At 34.1% G+C, this 23,940-nt stretch overlaps 1 protein-coding gene across 4 annotated transcripts in view; it reads right to left on the minus strand.

Annotated features, from left to right (window-relative positions):
- Positions 1–23,940, minus strand: part of LOC150099760 (protein FAM193A-like) — a 342,566-nt gene that overhangs the window by 231,232 nt on the left and 87,394 nt on the right. For all 4 annotated transcript variants that reach the window (XM_090403637.1, XM_090403636.1, XM_090403635.1 and 1 more), the window contains exon 4: positions 9,100–9,180. In XM_090403637.1, the coding sequence (XP_090259763.1) occupies positions 9,100–9,180 (81 nt within the window). The remainder of the gene's footprint in view (positions 1–9,099; positions 9,181–23,940) is intronic.

Consider the following 23,940-nt stretch of genomic DNA (forward strand, 5'->3'; position numbering starts at 1 on the left):
AAACCCTAACAGTATTGCAAAAATCTTAGCACAAAAAGAAAGCTAAACACAAATTTCCACATATAAAAAAAAAGAAATCTGTCATCTTTATAAAAAAGGTTTTCTTATCATATCCTACATCTACAGCAAACTTCAATCCAGTAACTATAGATGAAATTAATGCAGCACTCTAACTAAAACAGGTAAAGCTGCTGGTGTTGATAGCTATCTAATTTCTTCTTCATAATAATAAATGATGAGCAGCTCCCAAAATTTTGGCATGAATCAAAAGGTAATAGCTTTGCAAAAACCCAAAAAATCAACTGATGACCCTAATAACTACAAGATGGCAGAAGCTGCTGCAATCAGGTCCTAGCTCTCACTACCCATATTGAAGTTGGATACCAAAGGGGGGTTTAAAAACAGGTACTATCTTCATCGATCTGACATTAGCTTATGACACTATATGGAAGAAAAGTTTACTGTATAAAGCAGCCAAAATAATCAACTGCCAAAACACTCTAAAATTACTAGAATAAATGTTCTCCAATAAGAAAATAAAGGTTCATCTGAATTCACAAAAAAGCAGAACATTTATCTTACAGGATAGACTGCCACAAGAATCTGTCCTCACTCCAGCTTTATTCAACCTGTACACAAGTCACATCCCTCCAACAGCTAGCTAAATGAAAGTTTATCAATGCTGATGACATAGCTATCAGCACTCAGGACAGTACGTTCCAAGTTCTTGAGGAAACACTGAGCAAAGATCTTAGCTTACTACAAAATTACTTGGAAAACTGTGGACTATTCTTAATCCCAGCAAAATTGTTGTTTCTGCTTTTAACCTAAATAACCTGAACAGCAGCCCTGGCCCTGGTTTTCCTTGCTGCAGTGTATTGTTCACCAGTTTGGAGATGAAGTCACCACACGACTCTCACAGAAACACAGCTCAACATAACGAGAGCCACCTCTGATTCCCATAGATCTACTCCTCTCCCATGGTGACCTGGTTCTTTCCCACATCATTTCTCCATGCTTCAGAAGAGAAGAAGCTATCATCAAAGAAATAAAGAAAATTAGAAATATAATGTGTAACTTCCTATTCATTAAGATATCTCTCCTCCTCCAGATCTCGCATCTGGGTACACAGACCAGAACACAGTACAAACTACAAACAAGTACCTGATTACAGATCCAACTATCAAACCTCCAGGATTCAATCTACTTTGACACTTTGGGAGCCAGCTAAACAGATTTAGGACTGGACAAGGCTGCTATGTCCACTTATTACATCTGTAGGGAATTTCATTGTTACCCTTTTGCATTTGTGATGCTCTGCAGACTATGCATCATATCACTGACGACTTCCCCATACCTCATCCCTCCTGGAGACCTCAGGAACTTGTATTTACTCCAGATAGTGCTATCGATTGGTTAACTGAAATCTCAGCCTGTATACACTTTTTCTCATTAATTTCTTGTATTTTTTCCCATATACTAAATAAATCAATGCAACAAAAAAGAGGGACATGATATAAACAAATAAATTATTAAAAGATTTTCACAGGATTGACAGATTTTCACAGGATGTCTGTCTTCTAAATCCAGAGCATGGCTTCCATTTTAAAACAGAATAGAAATCTATTCTGAAGTGAAACTATGCTCTGGATACTTCTTCCATTTAATTCTGCATTGAAGGAGTATCCAGAGCATAGTTTCACTTCAGAATAGATTCTCTGCAGCACAACTGTACTGCAGAGAATCATAAGAATCTGAAATTGCAGAAGTATTGCTACAAGTCTGAATGACTATTTTCGGGGCAGCATCAGCTGTGAAACACTTCCCTAACCACTTCAAATATGGCTGCATTAATTTGCCAAAGATCTGGGAGACAATTACTCTAAGGTCACATATATATAGCCTGATCTTCTCTGAATTAACTTCATTGTTATTCAGCCACAGGGTGCTTAAGGGTCAAAGCTATATAACTGAGAGGAGATCTCCACATAGCCTTTAAAGGAATGAGGAGAACCGACCAGGGATTCTGACCTAATGTCCAATCCTCACCTTCTCGTGGTGCACCCTGTTGGGTATCTACTTGGATACTGAACGAACGAGGATGGGCTGGCAATTTGGGATTTAGCCGACCAAATTGTATTCTTATTGGTTAAACCAAAATAAAAAATGATGGTACAACATGACAAAATTTCATGCCAGCTGGGGCATCGCCCGGTTAAACAAGGCCCCCGTTGTTTTCGCCAGGGAACCAGGGCGAACAGCGAAAAGTCAGCTACTGGAACAAATCTCAAAACAAACCCCAACTCAACATCACCAGAGTTAAAGATCGGTACTATCAATGTAAGAAGCCTGAATGGCAAAGAAATGGAGCTAGCTGAGGAATTAGATAAGTACCAGATCGACATAATAGGGGTGACTGAAACAAAAAAGACCAAAACTGGTGAGATCTTTCTGAGCAATAAATACAAAATGTTATATTCAGGCAATGACAATCAAGGAAAAGAAGAAATAGCTATAGTATTCAACACAAAATATGAGGCTAATTTTCTTGAATGGCAGTCAGTCTCAAGTAGAGTAATGTGGGCAAATATGAGAATGGGGAACTGGACAATGAGACTTATTTGTGCCTATGGTCCCACAGAAGGTTCTACTAAGATATAAGCGAAGGAATCTTTTGAGGCTTTAGAAAAAGCAACTGACACAATGAAAAAGGAAAAGTTGGTCCTTGTTGGGGATCTAAATAGCAGAGTAGGAAATGATTGTGAGACATACAAAAATATTTTGGGAAAATTTGGAGAAAAGAGCAAAGCTAATAATAATGGCAAATATCTGTTGGATTTCTGCTCAGGACATGGACTGGTTATTACTAACACCATGTTCCAACATAAAAATGTGCACAAATTCAGATGGAGAGAAGAGGCTAGGAATAAGAAAAGTCTCATTGACTATGTTATTGTTGATAGTGATGTTTTCTCCCTGGTGCAGGACACCAGAGTGTACAGAGGATTTGAAAGTGGAAGTGATCACTATTTAGTCTTGATCAGGATAAAATTGAATTTCATATTGAAAAGAATAACATGTAAGAAAGTTTTAAAGCAAATAAAAGTTGAGCAGCTCTCAGATGTGAACAGTATACTAAAATACAGCAAGATTTTTGAAAAGAAAATGAAAGAGTTTGAGAACAGGAATCAAACCTTGGAGATTCAGTGGCAAACTCTGAAGAAAACATTGATTGATTCTGCTAGAGAGGCATGTGGTGAGGTTGTGTGCAAGGATAAAAAAATCAGAACTCCCTGGTGGACACAGGAAGTTAAAGAGGCAGTGAAGGAAAAGAAGAAAGCATATCAAAAGTTCCTGTCAAATAAGTCAGCTTGTGCTCTTAGAGAATATAGAGACAAATGCAAGAATGCTAAACAGTGTGTAAAACTAGCTAAACAAAAGTCATGGGAGGACTTTGGCAAGAATATAGAAAATAAATATCAAGAAGGTGGCAAAATATTCTGGAGGTTGTTGAAGAAGCTTAGGAATGGAGGAAAGAGTGCTGTAAAAGGAGTTAGAGATGATAAAGGTGACATGAAAACGGGAGAAAAAGATATCCTTGAGGTATGGAGTAATTACTTTGAAAAACTGTTAAATAAAACAAGCAGTGATGACAGCACAGTGGTAAAAAACACTGACCAGGCATGTAGTCAGGAATACATATCCATACTTGAAGTAGAAAAAGTCGTCAAAGGCAGCAGGAGTAGATGATATTCGACCAGAAATGCTGAAGTATGGTGGTATAAGAGTCTTACAGTGGCTGCACTGCATAGTTCAGAAAGCCTGGACAGAGGGACGAATTCCCGATGATTGGAGTAGAGCTCTAATAGTACCCATACATAAAAAGGGAAATAAAACTGAATGTGAGAATTACAGAGGTATTTCCCTAATGAGTGTTCCTGGCAAGATCTATTCAAGTATACTTGAGAAACGGTTGAGAAGAATTGTGGAAGGAAAGCTTGGTGACGAACAAGCTGGATTCAGGCCAAATAGAGGCTGTCAGGATCAGATCTTCACTTTACGAGAAATAGTCAAGAAAGCATGGGAATATAACAAAGATCTGTATTTAAGTTTTGTCGATTTGGAAAAGGCATATGACAAGGTGCCAAGAGAGAAGCTTTCAATACGCTGCAGTTATATGGTGTCAATGGGGCATTATATCAAGCAATACTTAGTCTTTATTTGAGTTGTAAGTCAGCAGTTAGAATTGAAGGAAGTACAGGAAGATGGTTTAATGTTAAATCTGGTGTGAGACAAAGATGTACATTATCCCCTCTGTTATTCATTATCTATATGGATCACATTATGAAGGAAAGTGGTATTAACCATGATATCAAAATTGAAGATGTTAATGTCAGCTCTTTGCTTTATGCGGATGATATTATACTTCTAAATAAATCTGCTACAAGTCTGCAAGATTCTCTGACTAAATTGAATAGCTCTTGTAATAGATATGGTATGAAGGTCAGCAATAAAAAGACAAAGACAATGAAAATAGGCAGAATCATTGAAAATATCAACTGTGTTGTGAATGGAGAGCCTGTGGAACAAGTAAAACATTTCAGCTACTTAGGCACGATTTTTGGTGAAGATGGTAAATTAAATATAGAAATAGACAACAGAATCAGCAAAGCTGGTATGGTGGGAAGTCAATTGAATAAATTCATATGGAATAAGAAAGAAATTAGTCGGAACACTAAATTAGCTGTATACAAGACAATGTTCAAACCAGTTTTAACTTATGGATCTGAGAGCTGGGTTAGAAATAAAACACTTGACCAAAGACTAGAGGCCGCAGATATGAGAGTCATGAGAAAGATTATACGCGTGAACAGATGGCATCAATGGCAATGGCATATTAAAAACGAGGATATTAGGAAAGAACTTGACATTGTCAGCATCCAGGAATGCATTAGCAGAGCTAATCTCAGGTGGTATGGTCACCTAAACAGAATGGGTGAAGAAAGATTAGCAAAACAAGTGTTCTCTGCCAGGTTGGCAGCAAAACGACCCAGAGGTAGACCAAGATATAGGTGGACTGATACGGTACAAAGTGCCTTAGATGATAGAAATATAAGATCTGATAATGTTGGAGTCTTGACAAGTAACAGACTGGTTTGTAGGAAAATTGTAGATAGGAAGTTAGTAATGATGTAATTTTTTTCATGTAGTACTATCATATCCTGTATCACATCCACCTTGAGGGTACATGCAGGAATTTGATGATGTTATTCAGCCACTAATGGGCACCTTGTTAGAGGTTGTTGGAAAACCAATAATATGACATACAAATGATGTACAGCATTACATTATGTAAATTCTATTGTTCAGAACATCAATTTTTGAAATTAGAAAGAAGCATCCTAAGAGATACACATTTCTGGAAAGGTGTAAGCCACTCACATTATGCAATATTCGTCAGCAGGAGATAAGTAATATTATTAAAAGTTTTTGACACTGTTTTCCATCATCTTATTTCCCTATAGTCTTATTTAAAAAGAATAAATGAAAAAATTCCAGACAGAGAAAGTCAATTAAAGAAGTAAGTAAAGGCATACCACATAAGCACAGTCACTCCTCATTTTTGGTCCTCTGGTCATTCAGCAATGTGTGAACCTGGTAAAAAAAAGCCTTTGGTGATGATATAAAAGAGCTGAGGTTCTTATTTTTTTTTTTTTTTTGTACCTCTCCTACCATCCATCTATATCTTCTTTCCCTAATACCACTCTCTTTCCACCCCTATAGTACTCTAGGTTTACAATGAACACCACTTCAACTTTCTCACCTCAATTTAATAAAGGTCAAAACTGGGCAATGTAGTGATGCTATGCACCTAATCTTTCTCAGGACTTCAGATGTGAAAGTGCTGAGGTCTCTAGTCCTTGGTCAAGTGTTTTATTTCTAATCTCAGATCCAGAAATTTAGTGTTTTGAACTAATTTCTCTTATTTCATATAAATGTATTCAGTTGACTTCCTATCATACTGGCTTTGTTCATTCTGTTGTGCATTTCCATATTTAATACACCATTTTCACTAAAAATTGTGCCTAGGTAGCTGAAATGTTTTACTTGTTCTATAGGTTCTCCATTCACAATCCAGTTGATATTTTCATTACTTCTCCCTATTTTCATTTTCATTGTCTTGTTATTGCTGATTTTCATACCAAATTTATTACAACAGTTATTCAATTTAGACAGAGAATTTTGAGGACTTATAGCAGATTTATTTAAAAGTATAACATCTGCATAAAGTAAAGAGCTGAGATCAGCATCTCCAATTTTGATATGATATCAGGTTTAATACTACTTTCCTTCATAATGTGATCCATATAGTTAATGAATAACAGGAAGGGATAATGTACATCCTTGTCTGACACCAAATTTAACACTTCCTTCTATTCTAACTGCTGACTTACAACTCAAATAAAGACTAATTGCTTGATATAATGCTTCATTAACACCATATAACTGTATTGTTTTGAATAGCTTTTCTCTTGGCACCTTGTCATATGTCTTTTCCAGATCTACAAACTTAAATACAGCAAGTAAATCAACACGTGTTCTGAAAGAATACAGACAAAAATGTAAGAAAGAAAAGCAATGTGTAAAAGAAGCTAAATAAAAGTCATGGGAAGACTTTGATGAGAATATTGGTATAAATTTATATTCCTATATAAAATTATAAATTTATTCAAGAAAGTTATTGAAAAGTGACATGAAAAATTAAAATAAAGATACTATAGATGTCTGAAGTAATTACTCTGAAAGAATGGTAAATAACATCACTGTAATAGAAAACATTCAAGAGGAATGTAATCAGGAGTACATATCAATATTTGAGGTAGAAAAAGTCATGACAAGAACTGCTGAAATATGGAGGTATGAACGTTTTACAGTGGCTACACTCCATAATTTAGATGGCCTCACATCAAATTTCAAAGTATAGATCTATTGTACCCATTTATAAGAAAGAAATAAAACAATGTGAGAATTACAGAGGAATTTCTCTACTGAGTATTCTTCCTGGTAAGATTTGTGCAAGTATACCTGAGAAAAGGCTAAAAAAGATTGTGGAAGGGAGTTTGGAAAAGAACAAGATAGGTTCAGGACAAACAGATGTTGTCAAGATCAGTCAAATAATTGAAAAATCACAGGAATATAACAGTGATCTGTATTTGAGTCTTCTACATCTGGAAAAGGCACCAAGAGAAAAGCTTTCTAAACACTACATAAATGGTGTAAAATGGTACATTATATTAAGCAATATGTGGTCTATATTTGAGTTGTAAGTCAGCAGTCAGAATTGAATAAGGTATAGAAAGGTGATGTTAAATCAAATATGCATCAAGGATATACCATTAACTCCACTGTTATTCATCATCTATATAAATCACATTATGAATAAAGGTGGTATTAGCCCTGATATCAGAATTGGAGATATTCAACTTGGCAATTTATTTAATGCAAATGATGTTGTTTAGCAGGATTCCCTAACTGAATAACAGCTGTACTATGAAAATTTACAAGAACACTGAAAACATCAACAGCATCCTGAATGGTAAACCTAGATAACAAGTAAAATGTTTCATTTCAGCTACTTAGGCACTATTTGTAGTGAGGCTAATGGCATATTTCAAAGATAAACAGACAACAGAATTAGGAAAGCTGTATTGTGGGGAATCAGCTAAATAAATTTATAAGAAATAAGAGAGAAATTAGTCAAAACAATAAATTAGCTATATACAAGACAGTGTTCAAACTAATTTTAACTTTTGGATCTGAGAGCAGGGTTAGAAATAAAACACTTGATCAAAGACTGGAGATATGAGGTTTCAGGAAGAAAAAAAAATTAGGAGAGTTAGTACAGTTGGCACCAATTGTAGAACTATATTAAAAATTAGGATATCAGAAAGAAATTTTGCATTGTTAGTATTCAGGAATGTGTAAGCAGAGATGATCTAATGTATTATGGTCACTTAAACAAAATGAGAGAGAAGGTTAGCAAAACAAGTGTTTTTTTCCAGGAAGCAGGAATTGGATACTAGAGACCTGACAGATAACAATTTGAAGGAAAATTAATGATAAATCACTAATGATGTAAACTTTTCACATATTTCTATCATAATATCTTGTACATCCCCTGACAGTACACATCATTAATTTGATGATGACCATGATAATAAATATTGCAAGTGATACTTACTTTGGCCAGATATCAGACTGTGATCTCTCATGTGTCTTAGGCGATGCTGAAATAGTGACTAAATATTGTTCATAATAGGGAACAATCATTATCTTGAATTGAAGCAATGAGTTATCAAAAAATAAATTCAATAAGCCTTATAAAATGTACAACTACAATATTCCATTCAGAAAAATTATATATGATTGATGGGATATGGTGTGTGTGTGTGTGTGTGTGTGTGTGTGTGTGTGTGTGTGTGTATGTATATACAGTATATATATATATATATATTTATTTATTTATCTGATTTGGTTCATATTGGAAAATTTAACAAAAACACATCTTTTCTCTCTGGAAAACTATGACTGTATTTTTGTGACCAACTGATGGGAACTAATTGCTGATTCACGTACAGCTGCTGCCCAACATCCTTTTACAGTACACCTCGAAACCCACAGAACAAGTTTCTTCTCCTCCTCCTCATTCATCCCTGCTACTGCAATACTGTGGAACAGTCTTCCCCTGACATATTTACGTATTTCCCAAGGAATACAATATACAGGCATTCAAATCAAATGTAAACAAGTTTCTCCTTTCACAACCCATCACTCATATATGGTACTAATGCACTATAGGTTGATCAGCCAACCTCCTGTATATGGGACCAACATAAAAAAATAAAAATAAATAAAAAAAATTAAAAAAAAACTAAGGCTATTTTCAGAAATAACTTGTAAATATTAACATGTTCATGCTAGAATGTGTCTTGTGCTGTGTATTATAAAATATGGCATGCTGGCCTGAGAGATAGTAAGAAGATGAAAAATTTAAATCAATTTCTCCTTGTTATTAGGAAAAGTCCCACTTACACTTACCAGAAAAACTGGTCCAACTGGCCTTTTCTGTTGATCCATCTCCACCTTCTTTTTACATTCCAGACAGACCCAGAGTGATGACTGAAATTTTAAGTATTTAGTTAATTGTGCACCTTGCAGTTACAGACCAGATGTTTTTGAAACTGAAGCAATTTAGACTAATTACACATCACAAAGTTTCTTCATTAATTATAAAAAATAAGTATATTTAAGAATGAGAATTTAAATACAGATCTAGTTCATATAGATAGACAAAATATCACTTTCATCCAAAATAAGCAATACATATTGTTGTAGATCAATTTCTAAGTAAATTGCTCAATATTTAATGAGTCAACTGTTCTGAACTAAACAACAGTAAATTAAAGATGCCAAGAAATTATATTATTGGTTTAATCCTTTATCCAAGTGTAAGCAAATAATAAGTTGTGCTTGAAAGTAACATCATTAGCCTCTATATACTACTTGTATATTGTATATAGAGGTTAATGACTTCACATTAATTGCCTTAGCATCCCATAATATAATGCACATATTCTTACGGACATGTATAATGATATGGATTATGGGATCCAGAGTATTTTAATAATAAGATGTGACATCTTTTGACATGGAAGTATAACTTCTGCATTACTTCAACCTTGGTATCACTTGTGAGTCTGGCTTACACTGATGAGACCTTAATAAAGTCAAAACCAGTGATACTAATGGGATGCTAAGGGAATTAATGCGAAGTCATTAGCCTCTATATACAAGTAGCCCAGTCGTGATGTTACTTGACATGCAAATTTTTATTTGCTTATACTTGGATAAAGGATTAAACCAAGAATATAATTTCTTGGCATCTTTAATTTATAGCATAACCAAGTGAACAAACAGTACTTCCCTGCTGGTGCCAGTACCCTTTCATAAGTTTTTCCTGCATCGTGTCAATTACCCAGATAAACATGCACAACTTGGACCAGCAAAAAAAGTTTAGCTGTTCAATGAGTAGCTGATAACACAGGCCTGCAAAATTCAAGTCATGAAAAGTTGTCTGGAAACTATTAACTGTTTCTGATTTATTTTTGACTGCTGATTTCAAATATCTCTTCCATTTTTCTCTATCACATAAGGTTTCACAAAATGTATCTCAATATTACAGTAAAATAGCTTTAAAACACACGATATTAAGTAAAATAAGAGTATTTAAAATTTTCCATAAACATTTTTGTAATGAAAGTATTTGAAATTTTTTTTTTAATTAGGTTAATTAAAGATCAATCTTTAGTACATACTTTATATTTCGTTGTGGTGTCTTTTTCCTTCAAAGCTTCTTTTTGTACTTTTACTGTGAAATTCTTTTCCTGGGTCATCTCTATGCAACATCCAGCAATAGTCCGCCATCAAGTTGGCATTCCACCTGCCCTGATACCTTCTTTCCATCTCCTTGATGTCTTGGTGGAAACGCTCTCCTTGTTCTTCGCTGACAGTTCCCAGATTCTCAGGAAAATAGTCTAAACTTTTAAGCTCATGGAGCATCCCAAATCTTTGAATTTCTGTAGCATGTTTCTGTAGCAAAAATTTGGTCACCACCTCTTTCAAATCTTTCCATGCTTCTTTTTCAACAGTTACCATTTTTTCTTCAAACAGCATCCATGGCTTATCTAAGTCGCCAAGTTTCATCCCAAAATATGCATAGTACACTTTTTTCATGAAATCTGTAATGTTTCTTCGTTTTTTTTTACCACTAACACTAAAAATTCACCTAACACTTCCTGCATATGTAGCAGGAAATGTTAGGTGAAGGCATTACAAACACCACTTAGAACACAGTTAAACAAATTTTAACGAATGACATCAACACTATTACAAGACACTATGTAAAAATAAAAAAAAACCACAAACACATTAAATTAAATCTTCACACTTCTTCTTCAGCTTCTCCCACTAAGTGGGGTCACTGTTGATGATGAGTCTCCTCCACATCCTCCTGTCTTGGGCTGTCACCACATCCAAGTTCTTTATCCTCAAGTCCTCTTCTACCAGCTCCCTCCATCTCTTCTTTGGCTGCCCACGCTTCCTCCTTCCTTGCAAATCCATCTGCATGACCCTTCTTCCCACACATTCGTCCTCCCTCCTCATCACATGACCAAACTCTCAACCTTGCATCCTGTATCTTTGCTCCTGAGTTCATAACTTTCACTGTTCCCCTTACATAGTCATTTCTCAGACGATCCTTTCTGGTTACCCTGACCCTTCCACCTTGAGAGCAAACATGACGTTGACTGATGAAACCTTCCCAGAAGCCAGTCGATCAACAAGAAAAGAGCAAGTCCTCTAAAACTCAACTCTGGAAAGCATCTTTGTTTCCAGTTATAATGTATGCAAACTCTTAAAATGTGGAAAATTCTTTGAACTATGCAGAGAAGCTGAACTGAACAATAATGATGCAATTTGTATCCAAGAACATTACTGGAAAACTGACACGGACTGTTGTTCTCCACACCAAATTTCCTCACCGTGAAAACAGAAAATGGACAAGAGAGTACCCAAATTGATCACATACTTATAAATGGTAAATGGGTTAGAACAATACAGAACTCTAGAGCCTACAACATCCTCTTTCTTAATCATTAGTGCTCACATTAAGCTTCGGCTATCAGCTACCAACTCAAATAAAACAGCAACAAGATATATAAAATGGAACATTTTAGAAGAGCCCTCAATCCAAAATATATATAAAGAAGCCATTTGCAAATGACTAAAAAATCTAGTGCTTACAAGTAATAACACTGAAAATAATAACAACTTAAAGAAGCTGCAATAGAAGCACTGGATAAACATATTCCTAAATCAGCAGAAAACTGGGTGTTACAGAATTCCATAAAACTGATTAATCACAGAAATAACCTATAACCTCAACTAAAGAATGAGACAACAACAGTGAACAGATAAAGCAAAACTTCGAGATAATAAATAACCAAATATATGAGTCCCTGAAAAGAGAGAAAGAATCCCACATAAAAACTTGTCAAACTTCGGAGGATTATCATAGAAACCCTAAGACCAAAGAAGCTTCTCAGATTGTGAAACATTTTAATAACAAAGAAAGGAAACCTAAAAATTAAGAATTAAAGATAAAGATGGCAAAACTATAGAAGACAAAGATAAAGAATTATCAGAATGGAAAAAAAACTACTTTAAAAGTTTACTTAACATTAAAAACATTTCACAAACTCCAGTGCCCAGAATCAAAATAGGTGAAGAAATCCCTTTAAACTGCAACAACTTCACTCTTGACGAACTCAAAACAGCACTTAGCAAGCAAAAAACAGGTAAAACCGCAGGGATTGATCAAAGCCATACTCCATGGTAGCGACCAATTACCGAATATCTTCCACGATATATGCAATAACACGCTCAGGACAGGGGAAATACCTCCCCATTTGGAAAGAAGGTATAATTATAGTGCTATCAAAAAAAGGAAACCTAAATAAAAACCAGAAAACTACCATGGAATAACCATTACCTATAGCTCTGGAACTTCACAATAAATGATTCTTAATCGTATAGAAGCTCATATTTCCTCACTATTAAGGAACAATCAAGCAGGATTCCTAAAGAACAGAAGCACATTATAACACATTCATAGTGTAAGGGGATTATTAGAAAGTTCCAATGACAAGAATATTCCCCTTATCCTCAATTTCATAGACTTCAAAAAGGCATTTGATTCCATTAGTAAAATTAACATGTTTAATATTCTTTATCATTATGGTATTCCCAACAAAATTATTGAAGCAATTGCCGTGCCTAACAAAATTTTCAAGCACATGTTCTTATTTATAAGAATTGACAGAAAAATTTCCTATAACAGCACATTTACATATAAGACATCTTAGTTTTATATGCTCCCTTCTTCTTTATAATAATCCTAGACTGCATTTTCAGGATGGTTGAGGAGAGAGATTCGGTGCAATGCTAACAACCAACGATAAACAACTCTGTCTAAGTGATCTCAGCTATGCAGATGATATAGTATTAATAGATTCATCTTTATCCAAGGTGCAACAACACTTGCCAAGCTGCAAAAATATTTGGATTGACAGTTAATTCAAATAAAACTAAAATACTCACAAATATAGTACAAGGTTCCATCATTACAGAACACAACCAACTTTTAGAAAAAGCAGAAGACTTCTAATACTTGAGCTCAAATATAAAGAATACTGTAAATAACATAATATTAAGAAAAGATAAAGCTCTTAATCAACACAAGAATTTAAGAAATATATGGAAATCATCCCTTATTACCTTGAAAACAAAAATTAGCTTTCCAAAGCAACCTCTTAGGCTATCTTCTTATATGGTGGAGAAACAGAACGTTTCTACACAAAAAAAAAGTAATATAAACTATCAATAGCTTTAATGTAAGCTGCTTAAGACTGTTACTCGGTTACTCCTGGAAGGATCATATTTGTAATTCCACTATTTCAGAAGAGACAAATAAAAACCCTTGAAAGAAACCTAACACAGACATCAACTTCATTGGCTTGGACATCAACTGAGACATCTTTCTTCACCATACTTTGACATCTTAGTTTTATATGCTCCCTCAATTGGCAAGCACAGATACTCTTTTTCTACAAGAAATAACTCAACTGGCTCAAAACAGAGAAGCCTGGAAAGCTACAAATTAACCTTTTCTTATTCCTATTTATTTAGTTAGTTTCCCTATTCACAAATTATACATAAACCATGATGTTTTATTTATAATCAGTAAAAATTGTCAGGGTTCCAATTTTTTTTTTTTTTTTTAAATTATCAAAGTGAAAAGGATTCTGTGATTAAAATGAGCTGAGAACTGCTGGTTTAGACAAACTTATATGGTTGATCTTACCATTCACAGTGTATATTACTGTAAATTTAAATTACAAATCATTAGGAAAAAGAAAACCAGGATGTCCTCTTAAGAGATTCAACAATGACTTCAACAAAGGCCAGAACAGACCACTCTGGGCCTAAATACTTGATAGGCATGATGATTGTTGTAAATGGTAAGAGCAACCACATGTAAAGACCAACTTACCAAAGAATTATCCTATGGTCTCTTTTGATTCTCGTGGAAAGGTTTAGATGTTGGTTATACATTCTTACTAAATAGCTTAAGGAAATTACAACGTACAATAGAATATACATTAAAAAAAATTTTAATACACTTCCAATATTTAAGCAACGTCACATTGCCATTATCACAGGAACTTAAATGCAAGACACGTGCACGCAAGCACAACACACAGTAAATGAGGAACGAAGCAGGAAGCTATTCTTTCTCCTAAAAGTCCTGATGGTGCCCCCTAGCGGGCAATGTTGGTATTCTTGGCCGATTGGGCTGAAGGTCTTCTGATGTAGGTTTCCCAAATTTGGGGCGGTTTCATGCAACCAAATTTGTTGAGGTTTGGATTGTTTCTTAGGGTTGAGGCTGATTCCATGAATAGCCTTTCGTATTTGAATTTACTACGGTGTATTATCGTGGCTTTCTTCCACCGTATTCTATGGCGGGTATCCAGCGCATGGTCTGCAAGACCAGAGTGGCTGTATTGGTGAAAACAGATATAGTCCTTGTGTTCTGAAATTCTGATATTAGCTGTCCTGCCTGTTTGGCCAAAGTAGGACAGCTTACAACTGCAAGGGACTTGGTATACACCAGGTAGGTCTAGGGGGGAAGGTTGGTCTTTAGTGGAGCAGATAAGGGATGCCAATTTTTTATAAGGTCTGTAACAAAAACCTAAGTCATATTTTTTTAGGATTTTTGTCATTTAATTTTAATTTAATTGTAATTTTTGTAATTAAAAAAGTACGGGAATGACACTTCAAAAAATTTGAAATTTAAAAAAGAACTAACTCCAAACAACAACTTCCTACCGACATAGTAGTCAACCTTTCGTCAATTAGTTTGAAACCTGAAGCACTCCACGCTCTCTCTCACATGGCCACAACTTCGCTATTGCGCCCAGAAGAATACCTGCTTCCAAACCACGTTGCCAATGATATTAGACTGGATGTGGCTTGTATTCTAACCAAAGCAAAACCACCAAAAACTAACATGCCCAATAAGGAAATTAAATCTCTGCAAGAATTAAAGAAAAACAAAGAAATAATAATCACCAAAGTGGATAAAGGGAACGCCACTGCATTACTTAACCAAAAGGATTACACAGGTAAGCTGAATGCTCTATTGTTAGATCGTGCTACTTACCTCCCTATCGAGTACAATCCCACCAACACACAAATTAGAATACTCCACAGGCTCCTTAAGAAGGTCACTTCTTGGCCTGTAGAAGTCACTAACAAATTAAAACCATTTAACCCCATACCCCCCCCCCCTTATATATGGATTCTCAAAAATACATAAAGAAAATGTGCCATTACGTCCCATAGCGGATGGCATTGATTCTGCCACATACAAACTAGCGAAGCATTTGGCCAAAGCCCTCAAACACTATACTGGCAACACACCTTCACACATAAAAAAACTCAGCCCACTTCAAAGCCAGCATAGAAAACCTTACACTCAAACACACTGACGTAATGGTCAGTTTTGATGTCTCCTCCCTATTCACAAATGTCCCACTCAAAGAATCCTTAGAGCTAATCCAAGCTAAATTTCTTCCCGATATCACAGCCCTATTTCAGTTCACAATGAACTCAGGCTATTTTGTTTGGCAAGGAAAATTCTACAAACAAATAGAGGGGACAGCCATGGGTTCTCCATTCTCCCCACCCTTGGCCAACTTTTATATGGAGACTTTTGTAGAAAGCCTTAAACTCTGCCCCACAAAAAACCAACCTTTTGGCTTCGCTATGTTGATTATGTGTTCGCTATTTGGCCACATGGCTCCGATGCACTCCTCTCCTTCCTAACACACTTAAACAACCAACACCCCAGAATTAAATTCACCCTAGAAGAAGAAAAAAACAACTGCCTTCCTTTCTCAGACACACTAGTTACCCTCCAGCCTGATGGAACCTTGGTTTTCTCAGTTTATAGAAAACCCAGCCATACAGGCAGATACATTCACCAACAACGCTCCCCCCCCCCCCCCACACACAACAATATGGAGTAATTAAGACACTACACAACAGGGCTAAACTTATCTGTTCCAATGACAATGCCCTAACCACAGAACTAAACCACATTCTCAACCAATGGCTATCCCCCCCCCCCCAAAAAAAATCCAAAAAATATTGAAACCAATAAACCACAACCCCTCCCCCCTCACAACAAGGATTATTCTAAATCCATCACCATTCCCTATATCTGAGGCACATCAGAAAAAATTACAAAAATCCTAAAAAAAAAACATGACTTAACTTCTTTTCACAGATCACATAAAAAATTGGCATCCCTTATCCGCTCCACTAAAGACTGGTTTGAACACAGTCTTGTATATAGCTAATTTAGTGTTCCGACTAATTTCTTTCTTATTCCATATGAATTTATTCAATTGACTTCCCACGATACCAGCTTTGCTGATTCTGTTGTCTATTTCTATATTTAGTTTACCATCTTCAGTAAAAATTGTGCCTAAGTAGCTGAAATGTTTTACTTGTTCCACAGGTTCTCCATTCACAACACAGTTGACATTTTCAATGATTCTGCCTATTTTCATTGTCTTTGTCTTTTTATTGCTGACCTTCATACCATATCTATTACAACAGCTATTCAATTTAGTCAGAGAATCTTGCAGACTTGTAGCGGATTTATTTAGAAGTTTATATAGAAGTTTTTTTTTTTTTTATTATTATTATTATTCTTTGTTCAATAATTTTTCAATTGTAACCGAAAATAGATACACCATGATGTATTACTGAAATAGAGAGCCAAAGGCTTATTTATCAGATATGTTCTCTAGATGTGCTTCGCATTATGGAAAATACTAAGGAAAGTGATCGGGAGCTTACTCCACCTTTACTACAAGTTACCCATATGGTTGCTTATGCTTGCATCCGCTGAAAGTTTTAGTTTCTATATATTCAACACAAAACTCTTGTAGTTTCTGTATTTAGCTATGAAATAATGTTGGATTCAATATCCATTTAATTTGTAGCATCATGTATTATATTTGCAGTATTTTTTCTTTATGTTTTATTATTTGTTTGCCGAGGCCTGGAGAATCATTTTGCTTGTTATCGTAGAATTTATGCCCTTAAGAAAAAAACTAAAACTGTTCAAAGCACTCTTGATAACTTCTTTTGATAAAAAAAAATGCAGTAAATAATGCAGGTACAAGTATTTATTAAACATTTACTTTGCCTTCATTTTTTATTTTTTCCTAAAAGAGTACCATATAAAACGAATTATAAATACAGTAATCGATTATGGATGAATTGTAATTTTTATCATTGATTATTAGATTTGATTAACGCAATTTTGATATACGCGGTAACATCGAGGGATACCTGTATATTGTTGGTTTCAACATATAAATAATTATATGTTATACAGCATAAGCTAGCATTATCAAAGATAATTACATTTTAGAACTAAGTAAAAATATGCTTGCTGCTAGATGTATGCCATCATCAATAGTACACTTATTATTTTATGGGCACCTCCATGGAGTCCAAAGACTCATCGTAGGAGACTCAATCTATCATACATCTCCTTGGACCCATTAACAAACACTGATGAGACCTCAATAAAGGTCAAAATCAATCTGGGTAGTGACTCTTTCCATAATGCATAACATTATATATGTCTGTAAGGATGTGTGCTTTGCATTATGGGATACTAAGGCAAGTGATGTGAAGTCATTAGCTTCTACATACGAGTTGCCCAGTCATGAAGTTACTTCACAAGCAAATTTGGTTTGCTTACACTTGGATAAATGATTAAACCAAGAATATAATTTCTTGGCATCTTTAATTTACCTTCTTAGTGTAGTTAGATAAATGGTAGATTACTGTAGCATATAAACTTTCCAATTTTAAGATCGTCTGTAACCTATGCATTAATCAGTGATCTCCTTGCCACTCTCAAGTGAACTGAGGACAAACATGAACGTTTCTTCTTCTTCCTCCTTTCACAAATGTAGTCCAGGAGGCCTGCTCCAGTCTCAGCCCAGCATTTCATCAGCCTGCCTCTGTTTCTTTGACCCTTGGGTTTGTAGTTCATCTTCGTGGGTATTCTATCATATGCCATTCATTCTAGATACTTTTTCCATTTGGTTCTGGTCAGTGATCTTTTCTAATCTCTTTCACTTATTGTCCATGCTTAACTGCCACATAGTAATGCTGGTTTTAATAATATATTATACATTCTTAGTCTGCTTTTTTTTCCTTTTTTGTGATTATTGTCTTCATGTTATCATCATCAATTTCCTGATATGTACTCTCAAGAGATTTTCAGGATACTATGATAGTACTACGTGTTAAGGTTACGTGTAAGGTTAGATAAAATTTTAAATGACGAAAATAGAGAAATTGCAGTTCTCACAGAAACAAAAAAGAAACTTAGAGGAACAAAAGAAACAGCTAACTACAATATCATAGTGGAGTGGACAAACAAACACATGCAAAAGCTGGCGAAATGATTTGGATCCATAAATCAATTAAAGCAAAAATAACTCATTATACACACTGGAATGAAAGAATATTAGAAGTGCGATTAAAATTAAATAAAGAAAATTTAACAGTTGTTGGAGTGTATGCCCCTAAAGAAGGAAAAGAAGAAGAAAATGATTACTTTTACAAAGAGTTACAAAGAACATATGAAAAACTAAATAAAACAGAACATATAATTATAGCCAGAGATCTTAATGCCAGAATAGGAATGAAAAAAATTAATCATAATATACAAAAATTTGGAGAACCAACAGTAAACAAAAATGGAAAGAGACTCATTGATTATACAATAAACAATAATTTAAAAATAATGAATACCTTTTACAAACATAAAAAATACATAAATATATGTGGTGTGCAAGGGGATAACAATCAATAATAGACTACTTTATAGCAAATGAAAAAGCAGCAAACTTCTTCCTAGATGTTCAAGTTAGAAGAGGGCTAGAAATTGACATGGATCACTATTTAGTACAGGCAAAACTAAGATTTCCACCAAACTGGCGGAAAAAATACAAAAAAATAAACAAACTAGAGAAACAAAATTTAATTACAAAGTAAGACTACTAAATGATTCAAGGATAAGAAATTTATATCAACAGAAGATTAATAACTACTCAAAAAAAAAAAAAAAAAAATACAAGAAAATGAAGATATTGAGAAAGAATGGAATAATATAAAAGAAATTATCACATCAGCGGCATATGAAAGTCTAGGAACACACAAAAAATATCATAAAAATAAAAAATTACATATTTGGGACAATGAAATAAAAACAATAATTGAAAATAAAAAGCTGGCTTTTAAAAGATGGTTAAGTAGCAAAAAAAAACAAGAAGATGAAATTGAATATAAAAAAAGAAAGAGCAATAGCCAAAAGAGAAACCAGAAAGAGTGACAGAAAGCTGGGAAAAATTTATATCATATCTAGAAAATGACATATACAAAATAAGATCCAGTGCATACAAAATACTAAAACACATGAATGCAGATATAAAAGAAACTACAAATAAAAATTGTGAAATAGATGCAAAAGAATTCTTGGATTATTTTACAGATCTTTGGATGGATAATACTGGCATCAAAAATAATTACACCAGAAACTTACAAGATACCTTAAAGGATATGATAACAATGACAGAATTAAAGGACAACCTAAATAAAATAAAAAATGACAAATCAGCAGGAGAAGATGGGATAAACTCTGAACTATATAAATTTGCTGGAAAAAAATTTCATCAAATGGACAAATATCAATAGAATGGAATACAAGCATAGTAATATCTAAAATACAATTTTATTTAATGCAAATTGAAAGGAACATAAAAAACGTTGTAAACCAACCAGTAGCTAAGGTTACACGTTCACGTGACAGAGAGGACTTATTGTTCTTATTCATTATCACACATGCGTGTTTGTTGTAAACGTGTAATGTGATTACTGGCTAGCTGTAGTTCAGCTTGATTAAGAGACAGGATAAAGTTTTTCCACGAACTGTTTAGAATTACACCCTGATTTCTGTTGAGGTTTCTGCCGGTTATTGACACCATTGTGGCTTCCTTGAATAAACGATGTCTGTAGTCATCATCGAGATATGGCATGGAGCTGTTTTGCCACTCTATCGTGTGGTTAGATGTACAGAAATGATGTGCTAAGCCGGAAGAGATACTTCTGCTATGGTTTACATCACCAAGAGGAGGATACTCAGACTGAACCCTCACTAATAGCCAACACATTATCACAAAATGGATATCCTCAAAACATCATAAAAAAATATCTATACAGTGACAACCCCAGACAAGAAGAATCACACTCCCAGCACATTTCTACTGTAGTGATCCCTTTCATCAAGTCAATTTCTTATCAAATACTAAGAGCCTACAACATCAGAGTGGTCTTCAAACCAAACCACCAGCATAAGACAAGTTTTAGGATCCCCAAAAGATAAAGTACCTTTCTACAAATATCCAGGAGTATATTACATTCCCTGCTCCTGTGGTCTTGCCTACATAGGACAAACTTCACAGAGTTTAGAAATCAGACAAAAAGAACATGTTGGTGATGTAAACCACAACAGAAGTATCTCTTCCGGCTTAGCACATCATTTCTGTACGTCTAACCACACGATAGAGTGGCAAAACAGCTCCATGCCATATCTCGATGACGACTACAGACATCGTTTATTCAAGGAAGCCACAATAGTGTCAATCACCGGTGGAAACCTCAACAGAAATCAGGGTGCAATTCTAAACAGTTCGTGGAAAAACCTTGTCTCTTAATCAAGCTGAACTACAGCTAGCCAGTAATCACATTACACGTTTACAACAAACACGCATGCGTGATAATGAATAAGAACAATAAGTCCTCTCTGTCACGCGAACATATAACCTTAGCTACTAGTTGGTTTACAACATTTTTTATGTTCCTTTCAATTTGCATTTACTAGTTTTTATGTCTTTTCATAAATGCTTTGAAAAAGCCAGACAGTCTGCTGGCAAAACTGGTAGGCTATAATATAAGTTTGTTTTTATGGTCAGCATTAAATAAAATTGTATTTTAATTATAAACAACCAAATATGTTTAGTTTACATAGTAATATCTATATTTTAAAAAAAGGGATAAAACAAAACCTGCTAACTACAGAGGTATTAGTTTATTGAATACATGCTACAAAATATATAGCAGAATACTTAATGAAAAACTAAAAATATACATGAAAAAATATTATTAGAATGTCAAAATGAATTTAAAAAAGGACGATCTACAATGGATGTAGCTTTCTGTTTAAAACTACTTATAGAAAAAAGAAGAGAATTTAATTTGGAAACTCATCTTTTGTTCACAGATTATGAGAAAGCATTTGACAAAGTAAAAAGGTATATACTGTTTGATATATTACAAAGAATAAATATACCTAATATTTTACTACATGCAATATTGAATATATATAAAGATAATGAAATAAAAATAAAAATAAATGAAAAGTTGTCTGAAAAAATATCTATAAACCAAGGAGTAAGACAAGGATACCCTCTGTCTCCAACACGTTTCAATATTTACATTAATGAAATATTAATACAGTGGAACACCTTAAACAATCAAGGTATAGAAATTTCCCAGAATAACAAAATAAATACGCTATTATTTGCAGACGATCAGATAATAATATCAGATAAGGAAGACAATTTACAAAGAGCAATATATAATTTAAACATGATAGTAGAACAGTTTCGAATGAAAATTTCCACAGATAAAACTAAAACGATGGCATTTTGTGGACAAACTCCAGTTAGAAGCAAAATAGTTATTAATAATAAAATAATAGAACAAATAAATACTTTCAGTTATCTTGGATGTGAAATATCATATGAAGGAGAAAAAGACAAAATTAAAAACTTCAAAATTTTTACAGATTATAGGCCTGATAAATAGAACACTTAACCCAAATATAGTACAAAAAGAAACACGCTTGAGAATATACAATACTTTAGCAGTGCCCACATTATTATATGGCAGTGAAATTTGGACAATAAACAAACAAGATAAACAAAGAATATAAACAAGTGAAATGGGATTTATGAGAAGAACTGCACAAAATACACATTATTAGATCAAAAAAGAAACAAAGACATTTTAAAAGAACTAAAAACAAAATCAATAGAAGAAAAACTAAACAATTATAAACAAAAATGGATTGAACATGTAAGCTGAATGAATAACACCCGACAACCTAAACAAATACTAAAATATAAGCCAATTGGAAAGAGAAGGCAAGGGTAGACCTCAAAAAAGGATATTGGATAGATAATGAAACCAGAACAGACCAAAAGGGTCTATACCCGTATTCCTATCAACAATTTTCCTACAAATTACCTATTACTTGTCAGCACTGCAACAAAGTTTGTCACCAAGGTTTGGCAACAAACTCTGAAGATAACGGTAATTGAACTATGAAGACATATGCTAAGTTGTTTTCAAGATCAGAAAAATAACTTCATAGTGACTCATAAAGTTCCAACAGCCAGTCCCATAAAAGACAAAAGCACATTGAAACTTCCTAGTAAATAAGTTAGCAGTTGCTCTGAGAGAATACAGAAAAAAAGTAAAACTATATATAAAATTAGCTAAACAAAAAGCATGGGAAGACTTGCTTAGCTACTACTTTGGTAAGAACATAGAAATATCATGAAACTGGCAAAATATTTGGATGCAACTGATAAACCTTAGATATGGAACAAAGAGTACTATAAAAGAAAACAGAGATAATAAAGGCGATATAAAAATGAAGATAAAGATATTCAAGATATTCTTGAATCATATTCAACTACAAATGTTCAAACATGCAGGCATAAAAGTTTTACAGTAACTACATAGCATTATTCAGAAGATCAATAATAAGAGGATAAGAAAAATTGAAGGAAAAACTGGATAAAATAAGCTATTTCAGAACAAACAAAGGCAGTTTATGTCAGATTTTCACTTTACGAGTTAATATTGTAAAACAACTGAGAAATTATGAAAAGGTGAAAGGATGGCCGTTTAAGTTTTGCAGATCTGGAAAAGGCATGTGATAAGGTACATAGAGAAAAGATTTTCAAAACAATACAAGTATATGGTGTAAAATGAAAATTGTGCATAGCATAAGTTAGAATTAAGTTCAAACTACATTTAAGTTAGAATTGCAAGTTAAAGGAGATACAGGAAGATTATGTAAAAGCAGGTGTAAGACAAGGGGTACACACTATCTCCCATCATATATGTGGATCAAATTATGAAAGAAAGTGGCATTAAACCTGATGAGGAAATCAGGTTCAGTCAGTACAGTATGACAATCGTATGATAGAAAGAACTATAAGAAGCAGATGATTTTTCAATGTTAGTGCCTAATTGCTAGTATTTGTCTTTTTAGTGACAATTTTCATACCAAATTTATTACAGCAGTTATTTAGTTTGAAAAGGTCAGCCAATAAATCTCCACGGTTTGTTTCTTGTTTTAACCTGTTTCATTTTTTTGTAAATATTTGTGTAGTTCATCTCTGAAAGCTGCTCAACTTTGATTCCTTTAAAAACCTCCTTGCACATTTTTCTTTTCAATATGATATTCAATTTTATCGTGCTCAAAACTAAATGGTGATGACTCGCATTTCAAACCATCTGGATACTCGTGCCCTGAACCAGTGTGAAGATACTGCTAGCAACAATAACAGTCAGCACGACTTTTCTTGTATTTTC

Source organism: Typopeltis vanoorti, chromosome 14 (assembly GCF_054136105.1).
Source record: "Typopeltis vanoorti isolate ZY-2024b chromosome 14, IOZ_Tvanoo_1.0, whole genome shotgun sequence".
Taxonomy (NCBI): domain Eukaryota; kingdom Metazoa; phylum Arthropoda; class Arachnida; order Uropygi; family Thelyphonidae; genus Typopeltis; species Typopeltis vanoorti.